This window comes from Balearica regulorum, chromosome 1 (assembly GCF_011004875.1).
Source record: "Balearica regulorum gibbericeps isolate bBalReg1 chromosome 1, bBalReg1.pri, whole genome shotgun sequence".
Lineage (NCBI taxonomy): Eukaryota > Metazoa > Chordata > Aves > Gruiformes > Gruidae > Balearica > Balearica regulorum.
Genome location: NC_046184.1, coordinates 124,722,428 through 124,745,958, shown reverse-complemented (window position 1 = coordinate 124,745,958; position 23,531 = coordinate 124,722,428). Strand labels below are relative to the sequence as shown.

General features: G+C 42.5%; 1 protein-coding gene across 1 annotated transcript in view; it reads left to right on the top strand.

Annotated features, from left to right (window-relative positions):
* OTC (ornithine transcarbamylase) overlaps positions 1-23,111 on the top strand; it is a 33,437-nt gene extending 10,326 nt beyond the window's left edge. Inside the window, exons 4-10 of the mRNA XM_010301352.2 lie at positions 4,181-4,268; positions 10,518-10,671; positions 18,668-18,790; positions 19,458-19,511; positions 19,623-19,772; positions 20,843-20,980; positions 22,968-23,111. Of these exons, the coding sequence (XP_010299654.1) occupies positions 4,181-4,268; positions 10,518-10,671; positions 18,668-18,790; positions 19,458-19,511; positions 19,623-19,772; positions 20,843-20,980; positions 22,968-23,027 (767 nt within the window). The 3' untranslated portion in view covers positions 23,028-23,111. The remainder of the gene's footprint in view (positions 1-4,180; positions 4,269-10,517; positions 10,672-18,667; positions 18,791-19,457; positions 19,512-19,622; positions 19,773-20,842; positions 20,981-22,967) is intronic.
* The last annotated feature ends 420 nt before the right edge of the window (positions 23,112-23,531 follow it).

Below are 23,531 nucleotides of genomic sequence, written 5' to 3'. Positions count from 1 at the left end.
GTATAAAACTGTCTATTTTTGAAAACTAGCAGTAGTGAGAAGTGTGGACATGAGATAATAATCTATTCTGGCTCTGCAGTATGAACACTTAACACAGTTTGTTGAAGATACCAAGATTCATATAAACACTTAGCATGTGGCTTTGGATATGACCAGCTTGTGACAACCAACAGGATTAGACCTTCCAGTTTAACACAGCACTCCAGCGTGTACTTATTTGCATATCCTGAAAAGTCATCATTTTTTTCTTTGTAATTGTAGTCTGGATGAAAGAATCTGAAGCAAAGATTCTTTCTCCGTAATGATTGTGGTGGGTTGACCCTGGCTGGATGTCAGGTACCCACCAAAGCCACTCTGTCAGTCCCCTCCTCAGCTGGACAGCGGAGAGAAAATGTAATGAAAAGCACCTGGGTCAAGATAAGGACAGGGAGAGATCACTCACCAATTCCCATCACGGACAAACCAGACTCGACTCGGGGAAATTAATTTGATTTATTGCCAATCAAATCAGAGTAGGGTAATAAGAAATAAAACCAAATCTTAAAAACACGTTCCCCCCACTCCTCCCTTCTTCCCAGGCTCAACTTCACTCCCGATTTGTCTACCTCCTCCCCCGCAGCAGCACAGGGGGACGGGGAATGGGGGTTACGGTCAGTTCATCACACGTTGTCTCTGCAGCTCCTTCCTCCTCAGGGGGAGGACTTCTCACACTCTTCCCCTGCTCCAGTGTGGGGTTCCTCCCACGGGAGACAGTCCTCCATGATGTGAGTGGATGTGGATGTGATGACAGTCCTCCTCTCTAATGTGAGTCCTTCCCACGGGCTGCAATTCTTCACAAACTGCTCCAGTGTAGGTCTCTCCCACGAGGTGCAGACCTTCAGGAGCAGACTGCTCCATCGTGTGTCCCCCACGGGGTCACAAGTCCTGCCAGCAAACCTGCTCTGACGTGGGCTCCTCTCTCCATGGGTCCACAGGTCCTGCCAGGAGCTTGCTCCAGCACGGGCTTCCCACAGTGTCACCGCCTCCTTTGGGTGCTTCCACCTGCTCCAGCGTGGGGTCCTCCATGGGCTGCAGAGGAATCTCTGCTCCCTGTCATCCTGCATGGGCTGCAGGGGGACAGCCTGCCTCACCATGGTCTTCTCCACTGGCCGGAGGGGGATCTCTGCTCCAGCGCCTGGAGCACCTCCTGCCCCTCCTTCTGCACTGACCTTGGTGTCTGCAGAGTTGTTCCTCTCACATATTCTCACTCCTTTCTCTGGCTGCAATTGCTCTTGGTATTGTGTATGATTTTCCCCCTTCTTAACTATGTTATCCCAGAGACGCTACCATCGTCGCTGATGGACTCGGCCTTGGCCAGTGGCGGGTCCATCTTGGAGCCGGCTGGCATTGGCTCTGTCAGACACAGGGGAAGCTTCTAGCAGCTTCTCACAGAAGCCACCCCTGTAGCCCCCCACTACCAAAACCTTGCCACGCAAACCCAATACAACTATATACAAAGCTAGATCACAGAGCTCCTGTATTTCCAGATGGAAAGTTTTGCATGAAAATATGTTCCCAGGCCCTGCACAGATGGCCAGTTCACGAGCAGCAAGCCCAGCGCGTTAGGACTCTGCTGTGTACACAGACTCCAGGTGGTAGTTTCAGCTGGGCTGCCTGACATCTAGCAATTCTAAATAAATGGCCAGAATCCTCTTTCTCTACCTGGATATCACTTACAGAAAAGAGAACATGTCTATGGGAGCCTGCCTGGACTGTGAAACATGTACGAAAGTGTATGTATTTAGAAGCCTAAAATGCAGAGCTGTTGTATTGTGTGGAACTTGCAGGGATAAATCACTGACATGATTGTATATGACTTTGAAAACAACCGCAAGAAGCTGGACAGGAAACATTACTACAAACGACATTTTATCCTTCAGGTCTTGACTTAAAAACTTGCATTGAATAGATAGGCTGTAATGTCTAGGCAACAGTTTGCATACATATTCCCATAAATACAGTGTTTGTGTCTCAGCTGCAGAGAGGAGGTGAAAGTATTTGAGGAAACCTAAACATTTTTTTCTGCCTTAATACAAAAATGCTTCTGAATAACCAAGAAAGGAGAGCAAAGCAACCAGCAAATATATAGTACTTTAACAGCAAAAAGTAATAGTAGAATAAGTGAAGCTTCACTCTAGAAGTTTACTGTGTCTGACTCTAATCTTGTTGAAGTTTGGAGCAATCCTTAATGATGACAAAGGGAAAGTAAAACCAGGCCCGTTCAATAAAATGAGTATACACTGGCTGGACAGAGCAGAGATTTGCCTTCCGGGTGGGGTCTGGAGCAGCATTATTTTTAATCTGAGTTTTAAAGGAAATTGAGGCAGTCAAAAGGCAATGATTTGCCAGTATTATTTTTATCTCTTGCATTTTAAAGTCTAGAGACTAGCTGAACTGATGGAAAGTGGAAGACCTCACCTCAACCTTGCTGCCTGCATGGGATGGAAGTTAATAAGGGCAGCTCTGTGTTAGGGGCCCAGTTGTGGGGCCCAGGCCTGATGCCTGAACCTAGTTGCTTGGTTTTATCTGTGAAAGGTTTCAGTGTTCAGTCCTGGTTTAATCCTTCTTTGAAGAGTAGCTGTGGGATCAACTCTTTAATCTTTTGACAAGCCTGTACAAACATCATGTTGAAGCTGCAGTCCTGGTGATGTCTGCAGTGCCATCTAATGGCTACAACGAGCCCAAGCAGCTTCTAACCTTTTTTTCTTTCTTTTTTTTTCTTCTTTCTTCTTTTTTTCTCTCTTTTTGTTTGGTTTTTTTTTTTTTTTTTTTAACAGCACGAAATTTGTTAGCACCTCCAAGAGATCACAGCTTGGTAGAGAAGTGGGTGTCTCTGCTCTCCTGTGCTGTATGCAGCCTTTCTCTTCCTGGCAATAAAAATAGATGGTCTTCCTTCTAGATTTTTATCACAATAAAAGGCTTAGTCCCCTGCAGTGTTGTCTTGACAAGGTTGGTTTGTCCACATCGAGATTCTCTGGAAATTGACTCCATCATGGATATTAGTGACAGGGCAAGATCTCCCTGACAATTTCGCTACTAGAAGGGAGTTGTTCTTACGTGGAAAATCTTCCTCAGTGCACAGAAAATGCCTTACAGGGCTACCTACAGCCCAGTCCAAATCCTACACTTGGTACGTCCACAGCTGTAGGATCCTGTGTCCTGTGCTAGGCTTTATGCTAAACCATTTGTGACAGTTCATAAAACAGCCCCCCTCAGGCTCCGTCCTCCCAATATGCGGCCACGATGGACTTTATGCTGAGATTCAGTGGAGGGAGGCTTTAGGCTGAAACCAGGCAAAGGCATAGAGACTCAAGCGCTGGTGAAAAAAGCTGCCTTCTTCCCTGTCTGTGTCAGCTGGTTGCTTGCGGTAGCTTTCTAGTGGCGGTGCAATGGAAATAAGGAAGGACAGAACCTGAGAGTTGCCCTTAGGATGTAATTTGTCTTTATCCAAAATAACATCCAGACACCTTTTAAGTTCCCCATAGTGTTTTATATTCTTAAATGATGCTCAGGTCTTTCCATGGTTTTCTATTCAGGAATGGATTTCATTCTTCAGACCTAACCCATCCAGTTCCTTGGCTTACCTTGTAAATTCCTAACTATTGCAGGGTGGAGGGATGCTGGCAGTGCCCAAGATCTTTCCTTTTCTTTCTGTCACATTATAATTTCAAGTTTGTTATAGTGTATGGGGAGACTTAGGGCTTTCTATGTGAGTGAATATACTTGAAGCTTCTTGCAAGGATGTGGAATTACACCTAGTGACTCAGATGGCCCTTCTAGGATGCTAAGTCCCTTGAAGGGGAAGTTCAGCATGATGAATGGATTACCTAGCTCTTAACAGGGAGCCACGGTGATGCTTTTGGCAATATGTAGCCTTACTCCTTGAATGACTCTTCGTATGAACACAGATCAGAACTCATGCCTAAGGCTTTCAGCAAAGCATCATATTTGAGTTGTTTTATTCCAAAATACATTTATTTGTGTCTTGTGTGTCAGATTTTAAGTGTTTGAAACATGTGGATGCCCTGCAGAGCTTTACTTTTATTGCTGTAAATATTTTTTACATTAAGAAGATTTTGAATCTTGGCTTTAAATTCAAGGTACTGGTGTTTAATTTCTTTTTTATTTGTCCTCACTGTAGGATTTGCTCTTCTTGGAGGACATCCTTCCTTCCTTACAACACAAGACATACATCTGGGCACTAATGAGAGTCTCACAGATACAGCAAGGTTGGTAAAATGTCACTTGATGGATCACTATGTTTTTGTAGTTGATCAGGCTGAAACCTGTCTCACAGAATTTTGGAAGCTAATATTTTCTTTCTGGAAAATGTCAGAAGGCACTCCAAATTTCTTAAATCTTTACAGATCAGCTCACAGAATCTGTGGTTCAGTACACCATCATTCCATCCACTCTAGCTCTCCAAAACGTCGCACAACAAGAAATATTTTATCAAATTTGGCTTACAGAGTGTTAATGAGAGTGACAGTCACACAAACAGAAACATTTTATGAACCTCAGTAGTATAGCTCCACTGATGACAGCACATACAGTCAAACAAGAGTAGAACCTTCTGGTTCTGTTGCTCCTCATGGAACTAGAAGTACAGCTGACTGGCAAATCAAAAAGAAAAGACTTTATTTATCCTAGTTAGGCCAGCTGCTGGTGGGCCTTAGCCTACCTGCAGTGACAAGGTGACACTGAAGGCCGCTCTGATCCCCCTATTTCGGCAGCACCTAACTTGACCAACACTTTGCAGCCAGTTTCTGATTTCATATGCCCTCCTCCACAGGTGTACCACTGTCAGGACTGCTGTGGAGGCCAGGCTATGGCATTGGTCTCTTACTGGCACCTTTGGAAGATGTTAGTCATGCCCAGTCCCACGTGCATGCAGGGATGGGTCGCCAGCAGCCTATGCACATTGCCATAGCAGGGAGGAACTAAGCTCAAGGTTTTTCTCCATTAGATTCCCTCTGATGTTGCAGGAAGTAGGCAGAACATGAGGTTCTCTTTTGCAGGTGCTCTTGCTGTTTTGCATAGCACTCCATGTATTAAAGACTCATCCAACCTCAGTATTGTGCAGCTGGTCAATTCAGTCAGGCTCAGCTGTTGGAAGGCTAGTAGTGTCTGCAAGGTCCTTTTTGTTCTGGTGAAAGATATGCAGTGTCAAGCTCGTCAGGCTCAGTTCAAAATACGCATTCAGCCAGCTGAGGTTCCATTGCCTCTGCTGTGTACCACAGTTTTCACAGTCAGTGGGAGAGATTGTTTGAGAGCTATGTTGCTGTTCTCTCTCTGATGAAATCCTAGGAAAATGTAAGAAAAAGACTAAACATTTGAACATGTTAAGTTTTCCTTTCTTCCCTTTAACTACTGAAGTGGAAGACATATGGGTGTTGATAGTAGAAAGTCAAAATTTCACTCTCTTGAGGCTTGAAACTACTTAGCTTTGACTCCCTGATAGATACGTAATACTGCCAATATCAAAGTATGCTGCAACAATAGCGTTCAGCTGTTTCAACAAAAGTGTGTCCCAGTGCCTTGCTTCAGTAACTACAAGTTTAAAAGATTCAAAAATAATGTAAACTTATGGGCCTATGAAGGGAATGGATTAGTCTGAGACTTAACAAGTCTGAGACTTTTTCAAGTCATAGATAGCTTACTATGTCTATTCAAGGTGAATGGGAAACATATCAAAGGTAAATCCCCCACACCGATGTGAATTATTATTATTCTCCAAGCGTCTTGCCTTTTCTTCCATTCTCACTGGGCCACTGTAAGCAGCGAGCCTCTCAGCAGAGAAGGGGGAGGAGGAGAGGATGCTGACAGGAGGGAGATGGGAGGCTGATGCTGAGAGACTGGGGCTGAAGAGACAGAACCTGACATAGTGAGCAGGGATACCAGCATGCCAGGCTGGAAAGACAAAGATCAGCTATTTACATCAGCTTAAAGGAACTGAAATTGAGAAGGGATAGGACACAACAGAGCAGTGGAGAATGAATGAAAAAGTGCAGAAATGTCACATTTGGGAAGGAATGACTTCAGGCTTCAAGAAAAAATTATGTGGAAAGATTGCAGTGCCACCAAAGGTGGCAGGTGAAGCCAAAGGAAGGATTAATTTACCAGAGTCGATATGAAATTGCATTGTGGCACTTGTGAATGGGAAGGGAAGGACAAATGGTGAGACTTTTCAGAGCAGTATGTCAGGGTGCCATGTGGGCTGGTGGTTCCTTGGGGACTAGGGAGACTTGGGTGCCAGGGGCTCCCCCTGAGTCAGGCAGGGCAGGGCTGCTTCAGCCAGCACCCATCCCACTGCCCCCAGCCAGGGAGCAGGGCAGCCGGCGGCAGCCACAGCCCAGGGCATCGGGCACCTCTGTGGGGATGGGCATGGGCCAAGGCCAGGCTGGGACATCAGCCCGCAGGTGGGGGTCCAGGTCAGGATCAGCATGGGCATGGTTACAAAGCAACAAGAGATGTGACTCCCAAGAGAAGGGGGTTGGCCCTCATGGAGCTCCTCACAGTGCTGTCTAGGCACCTCCTCTCCCCCCTAACATCAGAGTGATGAGAGGTAGCCCTCAGCTGCACTATTGCAGAGTTGGCTCTAAGCCCCATCACCCAAACCTCCAGGAAGAGGACAGATGTGGTTGGGGCCCTTACGCAGTGGTCCACTGCAATAAAGTCTCCAAGCACCATCCCACTGGACATGCAGGACTGTCATCTGGAGGCTCTCTGCCATTCAGATGCCAACCCTGCAGCAAATCCAGGTGTGTTCTGATACACAAATGGACATGCTTTGTATAGGCCAGTTTTCATTCCTTCATCTTCCTAAATGGGATAATAAAGGGTCATTAAATCTTTGGTTTGCAGTCTCTTGAATGACCTTTTGTTTGCACAAGCAAAAGGGAGAAAAGACAGTAAGCTACAAGTATAGCAGAAAGTAGAAGTAAACAAATGTTCCAGCCATGCTGGAGGAGTGCCCATTCTGTGGAGAAAACTTCTACAATAACCACTTCCCATGCAAGCCTTCAGCCTCCCCTTTCTTTGTCTCTGCTCACTCTCCCAGGTCCCTATTTATGACCCTGACCTGGGGATTTTGCTCCTCTGCTGAGTCACAGCACTCACCTGCTACAATGGAATGAGGGCTTTCCCAAGTCTTTACAGAGCCCCACATGCTCTGCTTCACTCCTGTTCCCATTAGTGGAATTATTATTGACTTTGCATAATCAAGGCTGAGCAGTTTACTCAAAAGAACAACCTGAGTATTAATTCCTTGGCATTTCTTGTGAATGAACCTCATTCAGCTAATGTAAGAATAAAAAAAGAATGCTGTAGTAGACCCAGAGGGAATTTCAAATATTTACAGCAGTGTGTCTAGGGCTCCGAAGGCCTTAGAAGTACTTGAGATTGAGACTTCAAGCAAAAGGGGCACAGATCTATAAAAGTCCCCAGTTTTTATTAGAATTGCTGCAGGTAAGGGTTGGAAGCATTTCTGCTGTGAACATATTTTTAGTGACTTATTACCTGGTCATAATATAATTCTTCCATGCTTCACAAGACATTTACATTTACGCTGACACAGTAGCAAAAAGTTAACACCCATTAAGGATCTCTAAGCCTTTCAGTGCTGTTTAGCATGTCTGATATATTACGTGAAATGAAATATAAGTACGGTATCTGTATTTTCCTCTGTAGAGCAGTTCCATTGTGCACCACTATAGCTCAGTGGCCATAAGGTTCAATGACAGCACTGAAGAGCTCATAGGATGATTTTACCAGTCCACTGGCATTACTAGGGGATGAATCTCTGCATCTGTGGGGAATGGGTTTGAACGGGTTTACTTCTCACCGCTTACTGAGAACACATCGACCATATGCCCCTGTAAGACTGTGAATGACAATGAAATAGTCTTGTCAGAAATTTAAACCTTTTGAGTGGATATATACTTTCAAAACACAAACAAGACTACCTTGGATAGCAATATTCTATCCAAAATATATGCAAATGGCCCATTTTCAAATTCAGAGATCAGCCACAACAAAAAGGCATACTTTTATTTGTATTTACTTTTGGATTCCTCAGAGGATACAGTTGAGTAAAACTTTCCAGCTTTTCTCTGCAGAAATAAAAGTTATTTTTAAAAGATATGCAGCATTCCAATACACTCATATATTTCCAGTCTCTGGGATTTCGAAGGTTATAGGCTCACAATCTTGCAAAAAGAATGGAAAGAGAAAAAGGCCTTGTAGTTGGTGATAACATAGGAACCTTAAATGAAAAGTCACCTAGTGAGCCTGTGCTTACTCCCCCTCACCTTCCAAAACTTCACCTTTGCCAATGACTATTATCTAGCCACGTCTTTTTTCCTATGCAATCCCAGCCTTACATGGTTTTCTTTAAATTGATTTGATTACAGGAGACTTCATCTCCTCAGGTGAGGTCTTTTTTTGTCTTTTTTTTTATTTTATTTTCTGAGTGCAATTGAATAAACCCAATTTCCACCTGGGCTTCCTACTATAAGATACAACATCTAGAAATGCTGGCAGAAGGACTGTCTGATATCTTGCTGGTAAGTGTCTGATAAGCCCAGTATCTACTTTCAACAGATTAAGGAAGAAAATCCAGCAGTTTTCACTAGTTAGTAATTGATCATGACTGAATTTCCTGTAATGGCATACCCTGTAAAGGAACCATTTTCTTTAAATTCTTTATCAGTTGTGTTGAGTAGGAATAAGCCATCAGTGTGCCCTTGTGGCCAAGAAGGCCAATGGTATCCTGGGGTGCATTAGGAAGAGTGTAGCCAGCAGGTCAGTGGAGGTTATCCTCCCCCTCTACTCTGCCCTGGTGAGGCCACATCTGGAGTGCTGTGTCCAGTTCTGGGCTCCCCAGGTCAAGAGAGACAGGGAACTACTGGAGAGAGTCCAGCGGAGGGCTGGAAAGATGATGAGGAGACTGGAGCATCTCTCTCGTGAGGAAAGGCTGAGAGATCTGGGACTGTTTAGCCTGGAGAAGAGAAGACTGAGAGGGGATCTTATCGATGCTTATAAATATCTAAAGGGTGGGTGTCAAGAGGATGGGGCCTTTTCAGTGGTGCCCAGTGACAGGACAATGGGCAATTTCCCAGTGTGTGACTGGCTATGTCTTGTTTAGGGTGGACACCTGTTAGATGGCTAACAAAAGGGACCATGCATCCCATCCCTGATCACTAGTTCAGAACAGAACAGGTTTTCCACAGTCATATGCTTCAAGCTGGAATAAACACACACACACACACAGAGGAAAAGAAACTCGTGAGCTAAGAAGAAATAATGGCACAAACAGCAACTGTTCCAATACCTTGCAATCAGTAAATACCTTGTTCAGTTCCTCCTCTTCACTCGTAGCTGCTATCGGCCGTCTTTTCTTCCAAGAGCTCTACGGGGAATCTTATAACATTTTATAAGAGTTTTGCTTGTGTGAGGAATGTCTGGTGTCAGTAGGAAATATTTGATACTTACTTCATCTGGCGATTTGTCTTTGTAAGGGCCATGGCATTAACAGCCATATTTCCACATGAGGAGATACCAGAAGTCTTCGTGGCTATTCAGGAAGATAGATCTTGCAAGTATTTTTCATTCTCTTCTATTCAGTCTCTTGCTTGTTTTGTTTTAAGGTCCTGCTAGAGATGACATGAAAACACACAAAATGCTACTTCAAAGTCAGGCTTCAGGGCCTGATTAAAACACAGAAATGCAGAGAAATGCAGAGCTCCACTCCATATGTAATTTATTTAAAGAATTCAGAGCATACCAAGTATACTATGCTAATCCACTATGCTAATCTCTGAGTCTTTCACACTTTGGCAAATGAGGTTAAGGCAGGAGTGCTACAGTATACCAAGTTTCAAATTTGGGCATTACTTTAACGCTGATACCATGTGTGTCAGTACAGAGGTGTGTAGGTAGGAGAAAGAACAGGCTGGTGTTGTTGGCCTCCTGTTTCTGCATTCATTACGATCAGTAATTGTGGGAATCTAAGACAGACCTGTATTCCTAATCCTCACAAAGGTCAGGCCACCATACAGAGACACTGTAATATTCAGTCAATGCTACATTTGTTCTTTGCTAAAAGACTCAAGAAATCTTATAGCTTATCTCTTCTGAAGCGATCAAATTCTTCAAATGTTATGGTATCACACAGTCTCTTATCTTAGTTCAAATACCTTAACAGTTATTGATGTTACATCTGTAGCTACAATCAAACGCTGGAGAGAAAAAACCACAAAATACAGCAGCAGTTTTCATTTACTTACTATAGTTTGCTAATAAGTGAAACTGCTTACTTATTAGCAGCTTGTTAAATGTCTACATTTAAGCGTGTTACGCGGGCATGATAAATTATTCAGATAGCTGAAAAAATTTGACTCATTACCACTTCTCTTTAATATTTATCTGTTGCACGCTGATTTTTATGTTTGACTTGGGTATGTTCTGCCATCCTCTAGGGTGCTGTCCAGCATGACAAATGCAATCTTGGCTCGAGTTTATAAGCATAACGATCTGGACCTAATGACGAAAGAAGCCACGATCCCAATAATCAATGGGTTGTCTGATTTATACCATCCTCTCCAGATTTTAGCTGATTACCTAACTCTTCAGGTAATAATATAATCCCCATTTAATAACAATTTTGTTTGCTAAGTCTTGGTCTTGGTAAGTATTTGGGGAAGTCATGTTCAAACCCATTTATTCCTAGGATTTTCTAAGTGGTAATTACATGGCACTTGTTATTTAAAGAGATCTTCATCCAGCAACATAATTAAGGACCTGTTTAATTTAAAACAATTACCTAGTCCTATCAGCTGTAGTGGGACTGAAGTTAAGCATGAAATTAATTACTTCATTGGAATTAGGCTGCAATTCAAAAAATGTGCAGGGGGCTTTACATATTAAGATAAGATGTTGGCTCAAACAAAGCCAGTGGAAGCTTTTCCACTGACTCAGAAAACCTCAGCAATTCACTCTTGATTCTACCCTAACCTGTGAACAGTTTAAAAGGAATTGCTATCCATATATTAGGAAATTGGTTGAACAAATTTGTTTTGAAAAGCCAGTTAATGCTACCAGTGCAAACGCCTAGTGTTCAGGCACTTAAACTTATTTAAATTTTGGTCACATCAAAGAATAGTTAAAAAAGATCATATTTTGTAATTTAATCTAATTAAATAGTTGATTTGATAGCAGGATAATGTTTTACACAGAGAAAACCAGATGTTTATCTGTGAACAGAAGGACTGTGCTGTTTTACAATCAATTGAGGAACTGGCTTATAAAGAAGATTATTATACTGCAGTGCTAGTTGACAACTATGATGAACTACTCTGACCTTGTTTAGTTTCTGAATGAATAAAAATCACACTGCTTGAAAAAGGGAAGGCAGAATAATTTCCTGATTCATTCAGCTGTGTTTCTCAGCTGTCGAAGACTTTGCTATGGGACGTTCAGTATATGGAAAAGTTCTAGTGAGACTAATATTAAATTATTCATGCCTTAAATTTTAAATACTGAAAGACTCATATGTTTAGTAAAAATTACTTTTTCCTTACTTTGATTAGTATTTTTTGTAAAATTTTCAATACTTAATGTGAAGAGACCAGCAAAAATTGATGAACTTGAGATTAAAATGCTTCACATACCTCAGGATAAGGTACATTTGTGAGATCACATTGAGCCAGCCTCAATGAACTGTTCAAATTACATAAGACAGTAAGCCGTAATGAGAATGTCATCAACCATTAAATGTCATAATTTTCTTTAAACACTTTGCAACTGTAAACCAGGTGAATCTTATCATTGTGTTTTGCGGAGGTTCTGCCTTGCAAACACCTTAGTTATTAGCATTTTATCACTTGTGCGTAGCAGGCTTCAGGAGTAATCTGTGACTCATAGTCTACACAGCTATTGATATCTCTGCTCCTAAACCTGGTTTTATCCAGGCCACTGATTACGGCACCAAAGTTCAGACTGCTGTTGCCCTGTACTTCATCTCTGGTCAATGAAGAGATACCGCCTGTCCTGGTTCTGGCAAGGATAGAGTTAATTTCACAAGGAGCCAGGACAGGTGAGCCAAGCTGGCCGGGGGCTATTCCATACCATGCAATGTCATGCTCACCATAAAAGGGGGCCAGTCGGGCAGGGGTGGGCTCAGCAGGGCTCCGGGATGGGCTGAGGTCAGGTCGTCGGATCGGTAAATCGTTCTCTGTTATCACCCACTGTGAATATCTGTTATCATCAGCACTGTTGTTGATTGTTTCCCTCTCCCTTGCTGTCCCAGTAACCTGCCCTTATCCCAACCCTTGAGACTTTGCCGGTGTTTTTCCGTTCTCCTCCCCATCCCGCCGGGGGAGGAGTGAGCGAGCGGCGTGTGGCACTCAGCTGCTGGCTGGGGCTAAACCACGTCACCACTGAGCATCTCAATCACCCTCTAGAGATGCAGCTGTTTCTTCACTGATCTTAGAGGGAAACCTGTGGAGATGAGCAGAATGAGTACGTGCCGTGTTGATCATCCTCTGCTCCTCCTCCATTGTGTCCTTGTATAGGGCAGCCATGGTAGAAGCTCGAAGTGAACATGAGCCCACAGGCTGGATTATTCCTTGGTTTGAATACCTAGGGCAGCAGCAACAGCAGGTGGGTGTCCTTGTTGCATCAAGCACTGGGGAGAAGGTCTTTGGAAAGAGAGTCCCTGCCCATTTCACATGATGAGGAAACAGGACCATAACAGTTGGTGCTCAAACAAAAGAAATATTGGACGTGGAGAGGTATCATGACAAAGTGAACACTTACAGATATCTCATGGAATGGCTCAGCTTTTGGACAGCCAGGGAAGCTTTTCAAAAATTGCATCATCTTCCCAGTCAGCCTGATAGGCAGAGCACTGTTTCTTCCAACTGTGCCCATCTCTCCCCCAGTCTTTCCAGCATATTCCTCAGCCCAGAGTTTGTCAGGAGCTCTTTAGAGGGCAGCTGGGTTGCCACCCCACTTTGCCAAGGGCATGCTGCACTAATGGTTTCTGACCCACTTTCCACTCTTGCTTTCTTACCTGGGAGGAAGGGGCAGGCAGCGGGGAGCTCTCAGCAGCACACTCTGTGTTGGCACTGTCTGCTTTTTCCCTTTTTGACCTGCCCGCTTGCTGCCTTTTTTCCTCTCTGCGCTGTACACTGAGGTGGAGAAGACTGGTCTTACAGCCAGTAGCATCTAATAAAATGGCATTTTAATCATATAATGAACTTCACCAGGTCACAGAAGTAGGATTAACACTTGAAGAAGTGTGAGCCGCAGGGTCTAGTTGTTATTTACCACAGTCAAGCTTTTCATGGGATTTTTGGCAGGGTAAAAAGGCGTTATCCGAGTATTGCCTTCAAGAAGATTAACATAGGAATGTTGACTAGTACCGCTAATTCTTTAAATGAATTGGAGTTCATATATAACATTTGGACTGCTTTCCTGCAATGCAAAGGCAATTTATTTGATTTATACATACATGCGAACTACAATAGTGGCACAGACTGCTAGCCTTATATTTAAATGTAACTACAGATTTTGTGCAGCTTATTTCTCTTTAAAAATGTCTCTCCCTTATCTCTGTAAATATTTTCCTGCCTGGATCTGCTCCTCCCTGCTGTCAGTACATACCCAAAATGTACTTCCTTTTTTTTCTTTTCTTTTTTCTCCTGCTGCGTTTGCCAGTGGAGCACTACATGCTCTCTGTCCCTCTTCATACTTAGCACATTCTTATTTTTCCATTTTCTACATCCTATTAATTTTGTCATGTGCCTTCTCAAATCCTCTTCAAGCACTTTTTCTTTGGTCTGAAACTGCCTAATTTCCTGGTCTGTTTTGTCAGAATGTCTTATTGCTTATGGCTTCTGATTCCCTTTTTCACAGGTGCATTTTAGTGTGGTTATTTTAGTAGAGTCCACTGTATTCCCCAAACAATGCGGCTTGTTTATTTTCAGGGCTGTCAGTTCTCGTTCTGTATTCAGGGTGTTCCTGTCAGATCAAGAAGTGCGCTCCTGTCATGAATTACTGGGCTGAGATTCTTCAGGTTAAACATCCTCTTGCCCAGTGTCTTGTTCCTGAGCAACCTGGAACCCCTCACATGTTTGATGTCTAAGCTGGCTCTGCCCTTTAATACTGTGGTCAGGATTAATGTCTTCTATTATGCCAAGAGGGATGTTTTTCTTAGCATACATGCTACCCTCTTTCTTAAAAGTTGGGCCGAGCAGAGTTTGCTCTTGAGTTATAACCCACTAGAAATGTTTGCAAACATTATGCAACCTGATTTTGACGGTTTGGGGATTTGGCCTTTAAACACTATGAATTTGTGTGCTGGTACTGTGCACACGCAGAGCCACTTTACTTCTCCATCTGTGCTGAAGGCATGTAACAGCCACTTGCTGAGTCCACCCGGTGCCTCTCAGTCTCCTGGGCAGAAGCTGTGGCTCACAACTTCTGCTCTGCTAAGCTTGGCTGGAGGGCGGCATCACGCAATTTGTATTCCAGGGATGAACCGAGTATTGACATTGATTCAATTGATATTACTGTCACTGGCCAATTCGGCTAACTTGTAGCTGACTGCAGGATGGCCAGACTGGTAATTAGAGTGGATCCATATGCCACTAGCTTTTTATGTCACTGGTCTGAAGGGAAATTTCTTTTTCAGAAAGAAATGGTTGGCATAAGAAATACATCAGTGATTCCTTTTTAAATAGCATAACAAATTACAGTGTTGCCCAGCTTGAAGAGGGCTGTCAGCGTCTCCTCGTGTCATGGTTTTGCCCCAGCCGGCAGCTCAGCCCCACACAGCCACTAGCTTACTCCCCCACAGCGGGATGGGGGAGAGAAGCAGAAGAGTAAAAGTGAGAAAACTCGTGGATTGAGGTAAAGACGGTTTAATAAGTAAAGCAAAAGCCAGGCATGCAAGGAAAGCAAAACAAGGAATTACATTCACCACTTCCCATGGGCAGGCAGGTGCTCAGCCATCCCCAGGACAGCTAATGGGGACTTGGGAAGACAAAGGCTGTCGCTCCGAACATCCCCCCCCTTCCTTCTTCTTCCCTCAGCTTTATGTGCTGAGCATGATGTCATATGGTATGGAATATCCCTTGGGTCAGTTGGGGTCAGCTGTCCCGGCTGTGTCCCCTCCCAACTCCTTGTGCACCCCCAGCCCCTCGCTGGTGGGGTGGGGTGAGAGGCAGCAAAGGCCTTGGCTCTGTGTGAGCACTGCTCAGGGATAACAAAAACATCCCTGTGCTACCAACACTGTTCTCTGCACAAATCCAAAACCCAGCCCCATACCAGCTACTATGGAGAAAATTAACTCTGTCCCAGCCAAGACCAGCACAGACCCAAAGAGCTTAAATTATTATAGTCTTCAAATTCATTACCTTCATCATTATTCTAACAATTAGAAATCCCAACTACGATCTGGATTGATCCTCTAGAATATGCTGTTTCAATAACCATGACAAAAACCAATGTGGGAGTAAGAAAGATAACTGGCCCAGCGTCTCCCTTCAACTCAGTTTGAGAGCCAATAGATCCAAGTTTGCCCAGTTACTCATTTACTGGATTGCACTGTCTCCCAAAGGGCGAAAGCTTTGACTAGTCCCCTGCTTTCCATTTTAAATTTTGACAGATTATTGATTCATTATTCAAAAGCTTGTTTTAATTGAGAGCCGTTATGACTTTTGTGGTCAAACATTTCAGAAGTAATCTATAATGGTGTCAGAGTTTCAGGCTAGCTGGAAGCAAGTCCAGGCAGAGGCAGACACGAATGTCCCTAATTAGTTGAACCCATCATCTCTAAACATACAACAGTGCTAAATCACTGAGCATGCTTATTTTTTTCCCAGGGTTTGCAACACTGATACACTGCAACCATGGATAAGAACAGAATGAAACATTGTAAAAGCAGCAGAAAAAGTTGACTGTAAAATTGACATTAATTATTTAGCAGGGATTTTTCATGGGAATAGCAAAGCCAAGTTTTGTGACACTACAACAGCAATGACTAGTTTGCCAAAGAAGCATTCGTAAGGGAGAAGGGCTCTAGACTTTCTAAGTATGTTATTTTTTGTATGGCTTCACTAGGAGTATAAATATTTTGAAGTCACGTTCCAAATGTAAAGGGAAACTGCAGAACACCCAAGCAGGTAAAAAGTGTACATCAATATAACAGAGTTTGGAAAAATTGGGGAGGGACATAAGGGGAGAAATATCTTCAGAGGCTCCGGTGATCAGCATGGATTGTAAAGGTTCTGGTTTAAACTAGAGTGTTACCATTTTGGCATAACACTTTTAGCAGGATTTTCTCTGTCCAGTTTTATAAGCACATACTATAAAACGGGGGGGGGGGGAGTATATCTCATATGTAGTAGCTTTTCTGTTGCTTCAAAGCTTTCTGGTTGTGACCAAGACAATCATCTCATCTTTCTTGGAAGCTGAGGATGGATGCATGTAAGCAGTACAGTCGCAGTCAGAGTGAGCTGGCTTTAGATGAAGAGGTTTGAGTTTCAGCAGCAGTGTACCAGTGGCAGCATAAAGCTTAGCACAGGATATAAAATAGGCTCCCCTAGCACACATACAGCTTGATTCTGCCTTGTCTACGACTTCGTCCATTAGCTAAATGTCTTCACTAAGATTAGCTCAGCTATGTCCACTCTCCACAGTAGTCACTGCGGATGTGGCTTTGCAATTTCCAGTGCACATTGAGGGTCATTATACAGACATCTCCAGCAGTTCGTATTTTATCTGCAACAGCTAGTAGCTTGGGAAAACAGGGAAAAGTATTTGGAATGCACTGTGCTTCTTTTAATGCAGAGTAGCAGCTGGTAATAAGGTGGAAGTTATTTAACATAGCAGTATATTTGTGACTCACTAGTCAGTGCTTTGAGCACTACAGGCTGTGATGTCTATTTTTAAACAGTAAGATCAAAAGAATTCAGGGCTGTCTCATTTGCTCCTGGCTGTGGGTTCATGTCTCAGCTATCACTAAGCCCTAGCTGGAAGCAACCCCTTAAATAAATGCTTTAGTTTGGCCTTCTCCTTGGAGCACCATTGCTAGGAGATATGGAAGATCTTGGAAAGATCCTTACAGACCTGCAGAGCTGTTATACTGAAATAACTTCCATGTCCACAAAGTCCTGATTTGCTCTCCTGTAAATGTCCTTGCATCAAACCTCTGCCAATGAGCCTGCTTCTAAAAAACTTCAAATGAAAAAGCAATAATTTTACAATACCATAGTTTTAGCCCTTAAACTGTAGGCAGCCTATTAGGTTTAGATTTCAATGGCATTTTAATGTCATTCAATATTTCAAGTGCTACTATTTTTGACTCAAAATTGTGGTCACTGGCAGAAATGCCAATAACGTTGTTCTGGAACAACTTCACAACTATTTGTTTAGGAGAAGCTGCTGCCAGGAGAGGACGGGGTAGTCCTAGCCCTTTTCCTGTTCAGTCTTTTGGCATTTTTGCTGCAACTGCCTACAAGGTTGCCAGTTAGCACAGCTCTACAATGTGGATGCTTCTCCTCTCCGACAAGCATTGAATCATGTCACACACAGTGTTGAAACACTGTCTGGCTTCCAGCTACTACAATGCAATTGTAGCACGGGCCAGTTTTGAACTAAGAATAAAAGGCTCTCCATCGTGCCTTTAGTCTTTTGAGTCACGAGGTGGAGCTGTACAGAGAAGGCATGTAGAAGTATTTGGTTATGTCTTTGCAAACTTTCTGGTATCAACTTAAGTACCTGTAAACACGCATATTTAAAAGGAGGCTTGCTAAAGGGCCTCAAATTGTCCTGCTCTGGAAATACGAAACTCCTGTTACTCTTGTTCCTCCTCAGGCCTTATCTGTTGGTGGCTGAGGGCCAGAGTAGCTGCACGTGTACAGGCTGTAAGTGCCATCAGGCAAAGCTGCAGTTAATGCCATAATGCTGTTTCAAGTTTGGGTAATCCACACTTTAAAAAAACCACTGCACTCTTTGGCTGTGCAAACCCTGCAGGCCGTGAGTGTCACAGCTGCTTTCAAAGTATTGCTCTTTGCTGTCCTGTACAGCTGTGATGGTTAAAACGCACTTTAAGGGCATGGCTGCTGCCGTGGCCCCAGGGAACATCGTGTAGAGACAACCAAGCCAGAGCGAACCTGGGTAAGGATATTTTCACAGTTTGGGGGAAAGCTGGAAGGAGAGCTATCCTAGGCATTAGAACTGCCTCTAAATTAAGAATTTCTACCATTCACTGATATTTATGAGCACCAACCCATGGCTGTACAGCTTTGGTGCTAAAGTTACTGCGTGTCTGGTGCTGTGTCTCCCAGTCTGGGCCTCACCATATGGCATATGTGTCAACGTGTCCTTCACTGGAGAAGGCTGCAGCACTTGGGTCTTCAGGTAAGACATGGGGGGCTTTCCCTCCCTGACCATCTTGTAGCTGCAGTAAGTTCGATTAAAGGTATGGTTCCATGCAGCTAGCATTTGAAGGTAGCTGGCTTTCCTTGCACCAGACTCATCTGATCAGTCCCTCCTACCTAGGGCATCAGCTTGCTCAGCTCACCTGGAAGATAACCCCAGGGCTGTCCGATTCATTTGGCAGGAGCACTACGGCGGGCTGAACGGGCTCACTATCACCTGGATCGGGGATGGAAACAACGTCCTCCACTCCCTCATGATGAGTGCTGCAAAGCTGGGAATTCACTTGCGTGTTGCGACTCCCAGGGTAAGAAAGCCGTGCGCATGGAGTAAGGAAGGCAAACTTTGCCCATTCTTGTCTCAGCCACTTGGGTACTTCCCTCAGCTAGTGGTGGTTGCATGTATCGTGAGTGCCAGCTTTCAGAACCAAGGTTCAGAATCCTGATTCAGCTATTTTGATGAAAAGCAGGAGTAATTCTACTGAGTCCAACTTCAGAAGGGCTGAGGGGAATTCACGACTGCATATAAATCACGGAGGATGATAATTCCATTTGAGAAGGTGTTACAAAGTCATTCAATGTCCTCTCCCACACAAAAAAATTTGAAAGTTGTTTCAGATTGGTGGAAGTGTTGCATCTTGGTTGGTTCAGATTGGTGATGCAGCTTTTTTAGAATGCAATATAAAATATCAAACAAAGAATCAGTTTAAACAAAAAAAATGAATGATGTATGGGCATTTTGTTCTGTAATTGTTGAAATACATTTTTCTTACCTTATCAGAACACTTTCCACCAGTTTATCTCCAAAATAAACTTTCAACAAAATCAACATAATTTGCTCAATTTTTACAGTTCTGAAAGACATTCTTCTTCCCATGGCAAATGGTTCAATCAGTATTTTTCTAACCAGTGTTAATAATCGGTAAAGATCTTACATATGTTCCATAATATGTTACCTATCATCTCTTTTGGCAGGGCTTTGAACCAGACCTCACAATAACTAAAATAACTGAACAGTACTCCAAAGAGGTAGGAGCCTAAGAAATAGCCTAGTACAGTAATATAAATAAAGTTTATTTTCATTATTAATGAAGTTGAAGTTCCTTGTCTTCCTGATCTTCTTTATTTTATTCACATTAGTATGGTACCAAGTTACTTCTCACAATGGATCCTTTGGAAGCTGCAGACGGTGCCAATGTCTTAGTTACAGATACATGGATAAGTATGGGACAAGAAGAGGAAAAGAAAGAAAGACTAAAGGCATTTCAAGGTTATCAGATTACAATGCAGGTAAAAATTGAGACTTAGTTTTTCACTGATGCTTTCACAGTTTGCATTTATAAGAATCAACATCAGCAAAGCAGGGGTTTGGTAGTTTTTTGAGTGGGGCCATGGAACAACCATATGCAAACCTCCCTCCAGCTTGGAAAACTCACAAAGATAACGAAGTTTGAATTATCTTGTACACTTCATATGGCTTGGCCTCTTTCACAGCTTCCCAGTGAGATCTAACTCCAGAACATGTGCAGGAGAGCTAACCCTTTACCTCTTTATGACCTAAAAACTATTTCTAACTTTGCATTTCCTCTTTGCTACCAGAAATGATCCCTTATATTTTATTTAGAATGAGCAGCTCACAGATTAACTCTTAAATTCCTGGGCAGCTTTCGGGGCAATTTTGTGTATACCTATTAATGAATAAAGCATTAAATATGTCTTTAAAATCATCTAGTTGAAATGCTTATCAGCACAAAATCAGTTGGAGAAAATGTAAAGTCATAAAACTACTAATTATCTGAGACAACAAGGACATTTTCCTTGCTGATAGAATTACTGGTTTAATTGACCATATTTTAACATAAGTTCAGAAAATACTATTAATGAGTATGTCTCTGAACTGGCCTAAAATGCTTTAATTCATTGTTCATTGGTATTAGATCAATATATTATGAGTGACAATATCGAAAGGAAAAAAATATAGCCTTGTAAATCATGGTTTAGTATGTTCTTGTTGCAATTATCGATAGTATTATATTACTGCATGGCATTCAAATAAAGAATGCACTTTATTGATCCACTAGGTCACTGGAGTTTTTACTCCCCTACTAAAGCCAGAGAAATAGGAGTAAATATTTGATTTTTGTGAAGTCAGCACTGAACTCTTACTGACTTAAATGGGGATATTCCCATCTTATTCACAGATGGGGAATTCTTTTGAAGGCAGTGGAATTCTTCTGAGTTCATCATCCAAGGAACTAGAGTGGAAGCTAATATAAAATGTGTTAACCTTTTTTACTAGTTAAAGATTTTATTCATGTTCTCACATACTTATTTATTTTTATATGCTTTTTGATCTACAGACTGCAAAATCTGCTGCTTCCAACTGGACTTTTTTACATTGTTTACCCAGAAAACCTGAAGAAGTTGATGATGAAGTATTTTATTCTCCACAGTCACTGGTTTTCCAGGAGGCTGAAAACAGAAAATGGACAATTATGGTAAAAAAGATGATAGCAGTACTTAGAAGTTAGGGTCAGCTTCTGTTCTGCCTTACACTACAGGCTTGGATTCAGCTTGGTTCCTCAATAAATAGTAAATGTTAATACATATGTTTCAAACGCACCCCACAGCACACCACAATTTTGACTATAGGCAACATATATATGTAGCACAAATACTTCTGGGCACAAATGTGACCTATTTTGATGATAATCTGCTGTTGCTTGACCCAGTTTTTAACACTAAGTGAAATCTACAGTATAAACTGTAATATTTTGGTATTTAAATCACTGGATTTACTCTAATGATTAACTCAGCTGCTCCATTTTAAAACCTTTTAAATGCTGAGGTCCCAGGGACTGGTCTTAGAAACTACAATTTCCCAAACACCTAAAGCTAGAGATTCTGCAGTTTTCTCTTGGGGAAAAACTGCCAGTGACACCAATGGGAACTTTCCCTGAGAAGTGCTGCAAGAGCAAAGCTTTGAAGGACCCTGAAAAGTTATGGTGTGGGTAATACTGCGTGATCCTTGGGAATCATGAGAGGACACTTGGCATTTAACATAAACCATAACTCCCTTCTCAGCATTCCTAGAATTTCAGAAAATTGCTGCCAGATCTCAGTAGCCTGTTATTTATTGTCGGCTTTAGAACCATCCTGTTGGCAAAAGCTAGCAAAAACTTTTAGAGGTGAAAAAAAAGCAGAAATGGCATTGTCATAGCTCTCAGATGAACTCTAGATGTGCTCTGAGTGAATAAGCGGTTATTGTATTTACCAAAAACTCGGATTTTGCACACGGTCAAAATTATTAACAAATTTCTGTTAAATTCATGGCCTTAAAGTTGTGAAAAGTGCTCATATCTTTTAATTTTGCAATGTTTCTAATTGCCCTAAATATTATTTTTTAAAAAGAAAATAAACCCTTTACTTTGGGTTCCAGCTGCACATTTTTTAGGGGATAAGAAAAATGTCATATTTGTATTTTATCAAGCTGTAAAAATAACGAATGCATGGGTCTTGTTTATATATTGTTTTCTACCACTTTCAGCTCAGACAGCAAATTGAAAAATAAATTATTTGCTCAGCTGTAGTTCCAAACAGGTCTGAGCGCAGCTACGACCTGGGTACCAGCGAGGGGCTGCACAGCTGTAGGTTCAGCCCCCACTGCGTGCCTGCGACTACCCGTCACAATGAGCAGTGCTGAAGGGAAAGGAAGGACAGGCAACAAGACCACGACCCCTGGAGAACCTTTGTAAATCCAGTTCTGGGCCAAAATAACAATTTGCAGTCAGACATTGCTGTGAAATCACAACAATGTGAACCAGGTAATGCCTTGTCAAAGCCAGGTTATGTACGCAGGTGTGGGGAGGACGGCAGAGCTGCTGCAACACCATTGTATTCAGCTGACATTCCCATTACTCTCATTTCACAGCCATACCTGAGGTTTGTTGGAGTACTAGGGGAGGGCAGGAGGGGTAGACAACACATTGTTAACCTCAGTGAGGTTTTTCCATGTTTTACCACTGAAAGTATAGCTAAACTGGGATGAATTTCAAAGTCCCTGATCTAGTACAGCTCTCACTGATGCTAATGGAAGTTCTGCTGAAATCCACAAGCAAGCCCATGTGCTGTTTGGGTGCCCACAGCGTCTCCTAGCAGTAGCTGAGGGTACAATACAACACGCTAAAAGGGCCTCAGCATTTGATCTAAATGCTTTGTCTGAATTTCTCCTAGGCCATCCATTAATATATTTTGGCCGCACTGAGAAAACCTATCAGCTGCAATACAGAACATCCGAACTGATTTTCAGCTCTTTCCTGATTCATCATCAGAAATTCTAGCACATAAATCTAAGTGTGCAGTTTTTGTCAGGACAATAATTTTCAACACAAGACTTTAGAGCTGGAAAACATTTTCCCCTTATTTATTTTTATGGAGTATCTGTTTCCAATGTGATTGGATTTTTTTCTTTTCTTCCTCCTCTAGGCTGTCATGGTTTCCCTGCTGACAGATTACTCACCGCAGCTACAAAAGCCTACATTTTGATGCTTGGATTCCTGCCAAGAGAAAAATATTCCTCATCAGCAGAATATTCTGGTCCACAAATATATAGATCTTCTTTGGAAAGGATCAAGGATGAATAATTTTTTAATAAAACCATATAGTTACCTGTATAATATTGCGTTAGATTCGTGAAAATGTTCAACACAATAAATACCATTGCAAAAGCTGCTTTTCATCTTGATGCTCCGCATTGAGTATCCTTTCTAGTGATCAGCATCACAGAAAATGTTCTAAGGTTGTACTTTAATGATTGGCTCTACCGGCATCATAGGCATAGCGTAGTCTATGCATAGCTGTGTTGGAACTCATATAGTTGACAGACATAAACTTCTCCCTAAACCTGTCCATTTAATTGCTGATCTCAAGAAGTGTGCAGAGAGAAGCAGTACTTTAATTTGCCTTGGTTGCCTACACTTCCTGGGCACTCTGGATCCTGTTTCTGTCCTCTAGCCAACCCCCAGATCCCACTCCTGTTTGACACCAAAA